At 40.2% G+C, this 13,665-nt stretch overlaps 3 protein-coding genes across 8 annotated transcripts; 1 reads left to right on the forward strand and 2 right to left on the reverse strand.

Annotated features, from left to right (window-relative positions):
• Window positions 1–196: 196 nt before the first annotated feature.
• On the forward strand, window positions 197–2,477 carry mkks (MKKS centrosomal shuttling protein). Of its 4 annotated transcripts, none has more exons than XM_052080799.1 (5): window positions 215–282; window positions 1,185–1,287; window positions 1,514–1,695; window positions 1,788–1,898; window positions 1,970–2,477. In XM_052080799.1, the coding sequence occupies exons 2-5, from the start codon at window positions 1,263–1,265 to the stop codon at window positions 2,390–2,392; spliced, it is 741 nt and encodes a 246-aa protein (XP_051936759.1). In that variant the 5' UTR covers window positions 215–282; window positions 1,185–1,262; the 3' UTR covers window positions 2,393–2,477. The 4 variants fall into 4 exon arrangements, 3 of the variants coding, with proteins under 3 accessions (XP_051936757.1, XP_051936759.1, XP_051936758.1); XM_052080798.1 differs by having other exon boundaries at window positions 216–282; window positions 1,188–1,287; XM_052080797.1 differs by having other exon boundaries at window positions 197–1,287.
• A 193-nt stretch (window positions 2,478–2,670) lies between these two features.
• On the reverse strand, window positions 2,671–4,443 carry srd5a2b (steroid-5-alpha-reductase, alpha polypeptide 2b). Of its 3 annotated transcripts, none has more exons than XM_052080810.1 (5): window positions 4,078–4,443; window positions 3,538–3,671; window positions 3,302–3,403; window positions 3,069–3,219; window positions 2,671–2,970 (listed from the first exon to the last, which is right to left on the reverse strand). In XM_052080810.1, the coding sequence occupies exons 1-5, from the start codon at window positions 4,353–4,355 to the stop codon at window positions 2,904–2,906; spliced, it is 732 nt and encodes a 243-aa protein (XP_051936770.1). In that variant the 5' UTR covers window positions 4,356–4,443; the 3' UTR covers window positions 2,671–2,903. The 3 variants fall into 3 exon arrangements, with proteins under 3 accessions (XP_051936770.1, XP_051936771.1, XP_051936768.1); XM_052080811.1 differs by having other exon boundaries at window positions 2,672–2,970; window positions 3,538–3,698; window positions 4,222–4,443; XM_052080808.1 differs by having other exon boundaries at window positions 2,672–2,970; window positions 3,538–3,698.
• Window positions 4,444–5,922: 1,479 nt separating this feature from the next.
• Window positions 5,923–13,665, reverse strand: memo1 (mediator of cell motility 1). Its single transcript, XM_052080804.1, has 9 exons — window positions 13,196–13,665; window positions 11,343–11,424; window positions 11,189–11,257; window positions 10,285–10,397; window positions 9,960–10,071; window positions 9,702–9,844; window positions 9,528–9,604; window positions 9,268–9,372; window positions 5,923–8,282 (listed from the first exon to the last, which is right to left on the reverse strand). Exons 1-9 carry the CDS (start codon window positions 13,254–13,256, stop codon window positions 8,151–8,153), a joined length of 894 nt encoding a protein of 297 aa, XP_051936764.1. The 5' UTR covers window positions 13,257–13,665; the 3' UTR covers window positions 5,923–8,150.

Below are 13,665 nucleotides of genomic sequence, written 5' to 3' on the forward strand. Positions count from 1 at the left end.
CTATGGAAACAAGTATTCAGTGTAGAAGCCTGTATTACATTTGAACAAACAAGTTACTTGATTAAGGTTAGTTCAAGTATGATCACATTTCAATTACATTCAATACAAAAACTTAATTAAAAATATATATATATATAACTTATTTACGGGGGATAAATCACGTTTTTCGGATGAAGCTTTAATTATAATCAGGCAAAGCCGTATATTGTAACGCTGTTTTTAAACTCCTCAAACTCACGCCAACCAGTTCATCCGCGCTAACATGGCCAATTTGGTGTTCAGGTGAACATTTCGGAAATGAGATGTCTCGACTCGTTAGGAAATCACCGGCGCTTTGCACGGATCTACCATTGGAAAACAGTGACATTTTAAACAAACTTCATCTTTTGGGTCAGCTTCTCAGGTCTTGTTTTGGTCCATCGGGTAGGCTTAAACAGATTCACAACAATATCGGAGGGCAAGTTGTGACCACCTCAACGTCATCAGTACTACTTCCAGCCATTTATTCATCGACACCGTTTCTAAATCTAATTTTAGCCTCAATTCGCAATCATGTTTCTCGTTTGGGTGACTGCGGTTTGTTTGCAGCTATTCTTTGTGTTACTCTCATTGAAAAAGTCAAGCAGTCTGGTTTAAGACAAAACGAGGCCATCAGGATAAATAAACACCTGTTGGGTCTTTGCACCACTTACCTTGAAGACAAAGAATGTGGTTGTAAAGTCAAGTTCGACTTCAGCAGTAGTCACAATTTAATCAAGTTGGCTAACAATATTCTCTGCAGCAAACCAGCCATTATGCTAAGAGAGTATGAAACACTTCACATAAGCAAATTGGCTGTGGAAGCTTTTTTACTGACTGTGCCGTCCAACAGCGACGGTGTAGTAACTCTGGGCATGACGGTAATTGTGCCTATTGAGGGTCATCCTGTAATGGAATCTAAGGTGTTTCCAGGATTATTAGTTGACATTCCAGTGGGTTTTGAGGACTTGGAGTCGAGGAATCACCCCTGCAGTCCACTTCGTGTGGTATTATTCAGTACATCCCTTGCCGGTCATCTTTCTGAAATAGGAGATGGACCGATTGAGGTCCAATACGGCACTGACATGGACTCTCACATCTTGGATCAACTCCTCGAGATTGGCAAGCAGGTATTCAAAGATAACGTCAAGATATGTGTTTGCCAGAAGGTTGTCCATCCAGTTCTGCAGCAATACCTGAGGAGTCATGGCGTGATAGTTGTGGAGAGAGTGGGGATTAATCTCATGCAGCCTCTCGTTCAACTCACAGGTAGCCACAATTTGTGACATCCTGTTTTGTACGTAACATCCATGACTTGTTTTTAATGTATTGCCCTCAAATATTGCTCAAAAATATTGCTGTAAATACATCAAGAATCCTTTCTGGTAATCTCTGAATTTGGGGTAAAAATCTAACATGTAAATCAGCACATTCCTGGAGCTTACTGTGAATTGTACCTGCAAGCTGTACTGAGTCTGTGCGTCTTCCTCCATAGGGGCTCAGCCTTTGGCAACATTACACTCAACGATCCCTCACAAGGCCTATGGACAGGTGGGGAATGTCATCTTAAGACAGTTTGGATCCAAAAGTATGCTACATTTATATCCTGCTGAGGAGTCCGTCATCTGTACCACAGTCCTATGCCACAGAAACGAGACTGTATTAAATGAATTAAAGGTACGATTAGAAAAACACACAAACGCACACCCGTTGAAAGGTGAATACACAGTACTGTATGTTGTTTACTTGTGTCTATGTGGCCATGAAAGGTGGCATGCCAAAAGACAGAACACGTGTTACGACTTACCCTAAGGGAACCATTTGCTTTACTTGGAGGCGGGTGCACTGAGACCCACTTAGCTGCTTACATCAGACACCAAGTAAGAGCAATTTTTTTTGTCTTATTTGCTATCACTATTTCTTCCACTTAATTGTCCTGTTTTAATCATAGTGTGACGCCGCCGGAAGTGCATCAGTATTTGGCTGCCTGCAAACAGAGTACCTTCTTGGTGTGGAGGCTTTTTGTGGCTCTCTTGAGTCAGTAGCTGCAGCCCTACAGCACGACAGTGAAGATTCTCTCATTGATCTGACTTGCGCTCACCACTGGACCCTTCCAAAAGATGTGACACAAGAGGACATGAAGAGTTGTGAGAGAAAGTGTGGCTGCGGGCTAATAAAGACGAGCCAGACGAAGAAGTGGTGTCACCTGAACACTAAATATCCCGTATTCTTACCTGCATCCTTGTCTCCAGATGCTACTGTGCATGCGGAAGTGCTTGACTCTTTCACAGCGAAGCTCAATGCTCTACAAGTTGCTATTGAAACTGTAAATGTCGTCCTCGATATACAATATACAATACAAGATGTGAATTAAATTAAAACGTAAAGAGTGGATTGTGACTAGAAGAAATGATGGAATAAAATGAATGGATGAGCCTAATACAGCATAATAACACAAATGGTGTGCTTCTCCCTTTGTTTTAATTCAAACCAATCAAAGTACATGAAGATTTTTTTTCATGAACCATCATTTTACATCTCATTAAAAGTAACATCAGATTTCCTATGAATAACATACAAGCCATTTTTTTGCCTGAAGGCTTGCCTGAGGCCGTGTCCCTGCATGTCCCCAAACAGTCCACCCAGAGGAAGTTATGTTACTACTTACTTTTCTGAGTGGCTTGGACATTTTCAAGTGTTTTCAGAGATTGTTCTAAAGAACTACAATAAATGTACTAAGCCCTGACTGCTAACTAAATGGTCTTATTCAGCTAATGTGTTTTTGCACATAAACAAAACGTAAGTATCAAATTAATAGTTTCTTTCAATTCTGCGGGCCTCTCTCCATTGACTTGGATCACAATGGGATGTTGTTGGGTTTTTTTTCAAAGTAAAAATGGAATCAGAGCCTTTCGAGACTTGGAGTAGGACTTGAAATGCTTGTTGTAAAACCTAAGTGGGAAAAACAAAAACAGCAAATGAGTCAGTGTGGCACTCACTTGGTGTGTGGTATAGTTTGTCCACACTGCTAAGCTTTTACTAATGCTCACCTGTGATGGTAAATTGCTCTTGGGCCAATGAAGCATGTCGTAAATACAGCAAACGAGAGTGATGCAAAGCCCCAAGTGGCCATGGCATAGCCAAACCACTCGACAATCTCTCCTAAGTAATTTGGAGCAGATACATACTCAAAGAGACCTCCTGCAGGAAAATTTAAAAATAGAAGTGATTCCGCACATAGCTAATACCACAGGAGTTTACAAAGTTCTAAACTATTTCTTACCTTCAGGGACCTTGTAAATCACTTCCCCACCTTTCCTCAAGTTACGTAGACAATAATCACTGTGCATATTGATTGCCATCCCAGTGTAAAACAGTAATAAACCTAAAAGAAATCCTCATAATTATTATTTGAAAACAGGTATAAAGTACTGCCATGTGTAAATGAGGGATGCATTTTTGATATGCAGCAAAATGTAGCCGACATGTCTAAATGCTTCACTCGTGTTTGACACCCACCGATTTTGAGGCGACAGTCAGTTTTCCACTCGTCCAGCTGAGCACAATGCAACAGGTAGTATCCCTGCAAGAATCCGTTGATGGAGGTAAAGAAAATTGCTCCCACCATCACATTCAGTGGGTACGGTTGTCCTCTGACCAGAAATGAATAGATGAATGTTCTGAGGTTGAAAGAGGGTTCATAAAGCAAGTTAAACCATTAGCTATAAAGATACAAACGAAATGTGCACAACATGACTTTCTGCTCAGTAGGGGTCACACCATACATCCTTACATGCTTTTTCATGGAGGCCTCAATCACTTACCCTCTTTAGTGTGAATGTGTCAACCAACAAATCCGTCATGCTGTCAACATTTTACGATAGGATCATTTGTCCAATTAAATACAATTCCTCTGCTCTTTCGTGCACTGACATCCATCCATTCCTTATTTCATTTGCATGCAGTCTTGCCAATAAAATCTAGTTATGTCACGGCTGTCGCTGTTAAAAGCCAACTGCTATCTGCAAACAGATCTCCTCGCGGCTGCTTTTCCTTTACCTGTAAAAATAGTGCAGGCAAAAGGTTCCAAGTAGAAGCATCTTTCCCACACTGTAGGGTTTGTGCGAAGTGAGCATCAGAAGTAGAGGAATTAAAATAGCCGGTAACTCCTGGATGAACCAGGCCAGGCGGGCTGGCACCAACCTGGTGGGGAGTGTGTGCCTCATGTGGCGCCCATAGCAGGTTTGGATTTTCTTATGATGATACAGATGCCATAGTCCTGCCAAGACGATGCCAAAGCTGAGATAGTTCAATAAATCCTGATTGCAGTACATCATGTTGGTCGATTAAATTTCTTTCCCCCTTGTGGAATCCTCAGAAATCTCAAACAGCCACTGTGGAAACTTTCAAAAGCAAATAGAAGTGTGTCACCTGTGAGTTCATTGTGTGCATATACAAAGGTCAGGGACGGAGGAGGGACCAGCAAAATAAGGGGAATGGGTGAATTAATTAATTAACTTTTTTTTTTACCCTTTAAAGACATAGGGCTAATGGAAAAAAACACTGTCAGCAAGAACGTCATGCTATCTGATGTAATACTCATCTCTGATTATTGCTGTTCAGTCATTTGCAGCCTGTAGTAAATTTATGTCGTGCCACACAACAGGCTATAGGCCATCTAAAACATATCCAAGTTTCATTTACACAATATAGTCCCTTGTGAGAAAAAATGGCTGCTGAAATTTGAAGGGTGTAAAGTAGGCCTGGTCATTTCAATCAAATGTTTTCCAAAACATTTGCCTTTGACTCCACATCCTGGTCACTTTTGAAACGGACGTCTCTGTTGTGTTAAATATAAACAGTTGACAAAAGATTGTCTATTGGAATGACAAAAAAAGTTGATATCATCAAGGTTTAACGTATGTCACGTGAGATGCTGCACCAAAAAATGCACTTTACCAGTCGTAAGTTGGAAAAACAACTAATGTGCTGCCAGTTATAGTCAATGTCATAGCCTACAGGGCATATTGCGATCGTAAATGCCCACCTAAATCTTCAATTTAAAAAAAAGGACGAATTGCGAAAAACATGTAAGCGTCGTAAAGACAGCATCGCCTGGCTCGTAAATGACTTCACGGCTCTCAAATCCAGGGAGCCAATCAATGATTTAGGACAGAAGCCCCCAAAACAAGAGTTAGATAACAAATCGACCTTGTCGAATCGTATAAATACCTTGGCAAACTTTTAACATCCAATCAGATACGCTTGTCAAGCACCGTCGACGCAGCATTCGTTTATTGTGCAAGCTTAACTCCTTTTCACTGTGTCTTTTCTGTTGGTTCAATGCGCCGTCAAAGCCAAAACCTGCCTCAACGGCATTGTCAACGTATTCTCCAAGATAATTGGGGCCAGAGACTAAAAGATAAATAAATAAAATTAAAACAAAGGACCTCGCAGGGATACGCGGATCAGAAAATGGATGGATGAATAAAAGTGTGTCTGATTTTGATAACATTGACTCTGAAGTCAACTCATTACCGGGTACTTCTGCCGTTAACTTGCTCAACACTGGTACCTCTCCTTTTTAATGAATACCCTTTGCTTTGGTATTTCGTATAAAAAAATCAGCTTTATATGATTTGATTGTATTGCTTATTTCATTCATTTTTTTCTCATCAGTGTAGGTAGCTTCAAAATGTAACATGTGCAAACATTTGATCCTTAACTATTTATCTGTACTTTTTACATGCAAGTGTAACACCATAATGATTTGAAAAATGCTTTATAAAAGGTGTCGGAGAATTTCGTCAGTAATGCCCATGTTGTTAATTAAAACATAAGTACCAATGACAACTACATATTTTGCAGAAATAAGTGGAATATAGGAAAAGACAAGACAACACATTTGCTTTTCAGTACATTTTACTTGTTTTGTAACATAAATCCTTTGCCTCATCTGAAGAATCTCTTGCGATGCTTTGCCAGTGGAACCTGAGATTAAAAAAAACTCCGTTTAAGGAGTAGTAAATTTTTGGAAAATGATGTGTGTAAGTTGTTGCGTTCTCAGCAAAAATAAAACACGAACAAATCTAAAATACAAAGATCTTTTAAAATAAAAAGAACAGTGTTGAGGTTCAGAACTTTGTCTCACGACAGGAAATAGGTGAGGGGAGGGGGGCAACAATCCCTGCTGGAGAAAGCAGATGCGAAAACAGTGGGTGCCACTTGAGACAGGGTGAAAGGTCACACACATTGCAGGCCGGAGGTGACTTTTGTGGGCACCAAGTAAGGAGGATCGTTGTAGGGGGAGACACATGGCGAAAAATTGTGCAGCATTAACACTTTAGAAATAAGACTATTTGTGAGATTATACTCTAAATGTGTTAGTACAACATTGATGAAAGGCACAATAACACAAGTGTGTCATGCTTTACTGGTTTGAGATCAACACCAGGCCATGTGACTGATGGGTAATTCAACTTTCAGTCTGTGCCCAGAACAAAATTTTGGAGTATTCTCTCTACACTCTTATGGTGTTGAGAACAACAAACGTTGAGATGACTGCATCATCTACAGTGTTTGACATAAAGAGTTCAATACCAAAAAAATTACAGGGACACCAAGAAGGTCCTTTAAGTATCAGTATTTTCTACTACTGTATACTAAAAAATACTCAATAAATGTTGGTCATTGATTGAAAATGTGAATTGTCATTTTGCACGCACAAAACATGTATTTTCTTCCCCCATACTGTTTTCAAAATGTGTACACACCAAATTACAATTTCATATGGGAAAAATGTCCAATTCATAACAATTTAACCGTAGCTGACTATCGTCATCAAATTCTGGAACTTGTTTTTGTGTTTATTGAGAAATGGAAAAGCTTACCTTTCAAAGAGGGGTGAGTACTCATTTATGTTAAGCATTTTGGGAAACATCCAGACAGGAAGTCCCTGTCGCCCCCCTCCCCTGTATGAAATTATAATCTTCAAATGCATGATGATGGAAACCGTGTGCTGCCTGAAATATGTTGCAATTTGTCTATGCTACCATGAAAATTAATTGACTGCAGGCATTCAGTTTCTGTATGCACTTAACACCTTCATTATGGAGCACATTTCATTTGGCAGATGTAAAGGTCAGAACTGCTAAATTCCAACTACAGCAAAGCATTATGGCTTTGTGCAGCTCCCCCAAAAATGGAGGGGGGGGGGGGGTAGTGGCTTAAATACCATCCATTGTGAAATTCAAAGATTCCTAATTTGTAAGTATCACAGGGAAAGTTACAGCATATTGTTGGAACTTTGTTGCACTGCTAGTTTGCTGGATAAATTATATTGATGACTAAAAAGCATCTACGACAACACTGTTTGTGTCCAAATGCACACAGTACTCAGGTAATAGCACAACTCCTAAAACAAGCTAAGGGATAAATACGATTAAAAATAAAAGTGATTAAAATGTGTTTAGGTAATGTAAGATATAACGGTTTTTGGTTTTGTAAAGCAGGGGGTTAGTGAACACAACTGAATGCAGCCCTTTTGTTCAAAACGCCAACGTACTATGTTAAGTAATCTATGAAACTGATGTCATTGTTACATGTTGTTTGAGGCAGCCATAAAAAACGATTCTCTAACTTCCATCCTGTATCGTCTCTATTTTTGATTTCCATGATGATCTGTGGGTTCATTTTCATTCCTTTTCTGAGGAAGATTACATGAGCACAAACCACCATGTGTCCAACGTAGATTGTTTATCACATCTCAAAATCCATGGAACAACGATGCCCCTTGCAAGAGTCCAAATAAGATCCCCATGTAACTTCAAACCAAAATAATATTCAACCCTAACCGCTTCTATCAACTTTTGCACCGTCTCAAATGTTCACTTTCAACCGAAATATTCCATCTAAAGTTCTGAGACTGACTGAGAGGAAAGTGGAAAAAGATGGGAGAGCTGGGAGGATGACTTGGCTCGGTCCTTCCTGCAAATAGAAGGCATTGTTTTGGGGATGGGGTTGGGGATTGTCAGGGGGCTACGGTGGGCGGGGAGCATGTATAGGTCAGGTTATGGCAATAGATAATAAATGGCAGGGCTGCGATGCTGCAGTGACCCCTGCGATCGTCGACCTCAATGAACGATGAGAGCCCCCGCTGCATAACTCACGGAGCTGTCCTGCCAGTTTCTGCACTCACTCGACTGAGCGTAGTTCAGAAAACTGAAGTTCATGTCTATACCGCTCTTTCTCAGCTCAGCTACAGCCTGAAAGACATCGAAACACACAACATGAACTGATCACTTGTGCGCAAACACACACTCAAAAATTGTCTTCTCAAGGCATGTTTTCTTGGATGTTAATTATAGAGCGTTTGTAAAACTTTCTCCATAAAATGGCTTGACTTTCATAAAGTAGTAACAATAATACATTTCAGTTTGCTTTTAGTATCAACTCTTTTTTCCCCCACAATAATATGCAAAATTCACACAGAAATGTCAAAAATGAGGTTATAACACCGAACCTGAGAAGTGTGAGACAGACATGCTCACCACTTTGTAACCGTGCTGCCCAATTTAGTCATGAGATTACAACCCAATGAAATGTTGATGTCACAGCTGCCCAAGACTGAAAGGCATGAGAATTGCGAAGGCAATGATGAATGTACAGTACTTGTATGTTACATGCTCTCCCAATGCTTGTGTTGGTTTCCTACATGGACTCCAGCTTCCTCCCACATTGCCCAAAAACGCCTCTTTCATTGGGTGAAGACATTAACCAGCCCCTAGATGTGATTGGGAATGGTTGTTTCTCGAAAAGTGTGTGCTCTACGATTGGCTGGTGACCAATTCAGAGTGTGCACCACTTCCATGCTTCTGCAATGAATACACGAGTATAAAGAAGTTCTTTAACACAAAAACTACATTTTTAATGCTTGAGTTATTGTTTGCCATGATTGTAGCACAGTGATGGAAAAACTACTTGTCGAGTTCCCGCGTCACTTCAGAGGTGACTGGGTACAAAGGTTCTGATGAATGGCAGATGACTGCAAAATGCCGTGAATTATGCTGAACATTCAGTCAGAGAACCTTTGGGTAAAAACTATCAGTATATTAACTTCTGGGCACTGCCATTATTTGACACCAGCAACCGAGCAGCTAAAAAAGGGAATACCTAATATGCAATTGAATTGAATGAATTACACACAAAAAACATGTATTGCCTGATATAGATGTTTGATTTTGTACTCACGTTTAGTAGCACTCCAATCGGGTGACGCCCACAGATGGTATTGTGATACTTTTTCAAGTAGTTGGTGAACGACATGGGATCCAACTGTTCTATAATGCCCATTCCCTTTAAACAACAAACAGGGAACAAACAATAATCTTCATCCAATGGTAAACATGCTCAATATTGTACTATGTGGTTATGAGATGTCTTCTATTTTCTGGAAAACAAATATTTCTTTGAACAACTTTGAACACATTTGAAAGGCTGACATTGTTTACCATTTTGTCAAGATGTTCAATTGACCTGTAGATTTCCCCTTGAGATTCATCGTAGTACGTGTATCGGAACCGCTGACCTACAAAAAAAGAATCAAGTCAACCTTTTGAAAATCTCTGACAGCCCAAACGTATATGTGCGTGTCATTTTCACTACTTGTGTTCATCAGCACTGACCCCAGTGGCAGAAGTCGGATGAGATAATGAAAAGGTTGGTAGGGTCTGCCAGGTACTTGCTGAGCAGCTTCCCGTACTCTTGTTCCTTGGACTCACTCAGAGCACCTACAAGCACGGGCACGATGCTGAACTCATCTTTGTGGCTGAGAAGAATTGAAATCCATCAGTCAAGTCACTCAAACAAATCATCACAATTGTGTCTATTGAACCTTGTAGTTTAACTCCAGCCTAAAACTTGTGTAATCAAACATGCATTACCTTTCCATGGCTTTAGCAGTATAAGGCAAGTGCATTTCAATACTGTGCTCGTCTTCGTCCGTCTGCATGCTCATCCTCTCAAACAACCCCGTTTTCCAGAGGTCAGTATAAACTGGAAAGCCAAAGTTATAATTAGTGCTTTTTTTGGGGGGGTGGAGGGTGAATAAAAATGCTGAGATGAAGAAAGGCTCAAATATCTGAGATAGTCAAAAAAGCTCAAATAAACATTTACACAAAAGTTGCCTTCATTTGTCAAATCATTCCACACAATGGAGGAAGAAGTAAAGAAATCCTAAAAAGAAAACAAGGTTTTAAGAACGAATACCCTTCTGGTCGATTCTCAGGTCATACAGAGGTGTTCTATAGACGTCTGCTGATGATAGGGCACAGCGGGACAGGGGCACATGGTGAGAGGGTCCTAAAATGAACACCCTACGACTGAAGGTAACAGACATTGTGTCACTCCACAGTACCAGATGGTCAAACATTTTGTTAGGTTATGTACATCATTTGAAGAGCAAAGAAGGCATAAGGTTGGAAAACACTCACACTAAACACTTCATGCATGACTAGACAGACGTAAAGGCTCAGCATGTTGAACGAGTGTCCAAGTGCCTCACAAGTCCAAGGTTCAGCAAACATCAAGTAGGGCATTTTGTTGTGTTTATGTTCGAATACTGATAAAGTTGTAAATGTGCATTCACATTTGTATGACTATTGAGAATGTTCATATGTTCCTTGAAAACTGCCTGTATCAGGGGGTCCTTTGTATTTCAAAGTCGTGGCATACAATGATGATTATTGAACTGCAACATGCAATGGACAAGTTTGCGCAGCGGCGTGCGGCGCAAAAAGGTAAGCTCAGTTGCCATCGCACTTACTGTTTTTCATACATTTACTGTATGTATGCATTTACTACATGGTCATTTCCTTTGCTTTTGTTGTTTACTCAAGACATCTGGGTTTCAGATCAATAGATAAATATGAGACAAAAGTTCAGAAGTACAGCTTTTATTTCTCGACTCTCGAGTCCCCCTCTAATGCAAACGTCACAGACGGCAAGAGCTGAGATTTGAATCCTGAACTTTAGAACTATGCAGCAGACACCCCACCCACAACAGCACTGCACTGCTAAGGTGAACTATCACCCTTGAACAGCATTTGACCCAAGAGGTTGTGCTGTACTTGGAAAAAAAAAAAACTCATCTTCAATGAAGTATGAGACTTACGTAACAGAAGGGTCAACCTGCTTGTAGGCATGCGCGGCACAAGCACCACAGTAGGTATACCCTGCATGCCTGCAAAAAAACAAAAACGCAACACAAAAATGAGATGTCTTAAATGCCCAGATAGTATTTGTCTTCAGTTTTTCAATGTGATTACGGAGCTATGATGGCTCTGGCGGGTTTGATTGAGGACTGTGCTTGGGACAGCCAGCTTTCTAGTTGTGCATTCAGCTGGGCTCCTGAAAAGAAAGAAGTAAAAGACCAATCAATAAATGGCAACTTTTTATTATATTATTTCAACTCAGAATACTTTAAAATTGCTACTATATTGTATACATCCATCCAAAAATCCTTTTCAAAAGAGATCAAAACATCCAGAAAGTTGGACCTTTGTTGATGAAAGACAAAGGTCAAACTCAGGAAGCTTCTGCCACGTTTTCCATCCTGTAGTAATGTTGGTGCGAATACCAATCAAATGCAAGATGACGTGAATATTATATATTATATCTTCACAATTTATCCATCCATTTTCTATATCGCTTGTACAAATTAGGGTTGTGAGTGAGCAGGTGCACTTGCTAACTCCACAAAAAAAAAGTCAGAAAATGAGAACTGTGAGACGGATGTGCTGACAACTAATTAATCGTACAGCAAGCTTATGAGATCCAATTCAAAGGCTACTTTGAGAAACGACTTGAAAATGCTCACCGTTTATTTAGTGTGAAAGTCAGATGAATTCAAAATGTTTCATATTGTGTTTACTATGGGTGTGAATGAAAACCAATTTAAATCGGAAAATCAGTTTTGGTTTAACAGAATTGAATCATTTTATTTAAAAATGTACCATTCTTGAATCATAAAGCACCCAATGTGTTTAGATTCATATTGAATCGTCTTTCATGAGAGATGCACCCCAGGTGTAAATATGTTTCATGTTGCTGATTTGTTAGCTCTTTGAATTTAATTAACTTGGCTGTGTGGGGTTTGAAGAGCTTGAACATATCAATAAAAGATACTGACGAACCATAATTGAATCGAATCGTAATCCCGCTAAATCGAATCTTTCAACTTGAGGATGCACCGTACTTGACTCGTATTGTCCCACATGTATCAAGATATGTATTCAATCTTCTTTACTGCGAAGATGCACTTCCCTGGCAGTTATAATTTACAGTGGTATGGAACTGCACTGCAATAGACTGGGAGGAGTTTTTCATATTTAAGCCTCTCGTGTAGCTTAGGTTTAATAAAAAATTGAGTTATGTTTTTTAATTACCTATAGTTTTACAAGGTGTGCCTAAGCTATAGGGTGTACAAAGGAAATATACATTCAAGTTCAAACAGCATTAATTCTGGGAAAGGTAATGATGCAGGTTTCCTATTCAAGCACAGGACACGACATATAGAGCAAACAAACTGGCTATCATTGCAATGCAGACACAGAGGCTTAAAGGGATAAAAGATTGGCTGCTGAAATGGGGGGAAGGGGTGAACGTTGATGCTCAATGCTGTTGCCCTACCCAGTTGTTTGTCATTCAGCAGGGACTGTTTTGACAGCAGAACTAAAGAATTCTAGTGTCACACACAGACAAGAGAGGCCACAAGACTGGCATGCATTTTAATGTCATGCCATGATGTTTTATTCAGGATAAGCAAGATCTGTCACACCGTTGTTTTTTGTTTTTTTTGCTTTGACTGTTGGAACATGTTGAAGTGTATACAAGTTTCTTATTAAACCCGAACGCGAGTAAACAGCAGAAATTACAGAATGACAAATAGCGAGCAAGACAAGCGATTGCTAACTGTTAGCCGTCTTATCTCCATCAGCTGAATTCCAAACCAAACGTTAGCTTGCGTTGTCTAAATCTCTTGAATCGATTGTATGGGGTTGCTGTCACCGGATACAAAATAAAATGCTAACCAAGCCAAAACATACGCTGCAGAGATAAAAAGACAAAAGACAGCTATCACACGGGGTGCTAACACGGCCGGTGCTGTGTCGACAATTACCCGAAGCAGAGTACCAGCTCCCGGCGTGACTTGCTTCTCTGCACACCACTCGGTTGGACATCTTGGTTCCAAAGCCGCCTATTTTGGTGTAGTTAAATCTTGTCACTCGGTTAAAATCTAACTGTAAGCCAGTGTCAGCAAACACGTCTGGGAATTGGTGGCAGTGGCTAACTTGTTCGTACAGAAGAGACAAAGAACAGTTGGGACTAAGGAAACAGTCGGCTGGGAGGCGAAAGTGTTCCGTCAGCTGCTTGTCGTTGGTCGTGAGGCAGTTGCAGGGGGAACATACGTTCAGTCAAGCACCTCAAACTGCAAAGTACAAAAATTGCAACACAGCGGGCGCAATCAGAGAGAATGAGACTTTCAGTTAGTTGTCACGGTCTAAAAATAAGGAGGAAAATGTTCGTTAGATTAGCAAATCAATCAAGGGGCGTCACCCAAGTAGTCCTAGTGACGACTTTCACCAACTG

Source organism: Hippocampus zosterae, chromosome 11 (assembly GCF_025434085.1).
Source record: "Hippocampus zosterae strain Florida chromosome 11, ASM2543408v3, whole genome shotgun sequence".
Classification (NCBI taxonomy): domain Eukaryota; kingdom Metazoa; phylum Chordata; class Actinopteri; order Syngnathiformes; family Syngnathidae; genus Hippocampus; species Hippocampus zosterae.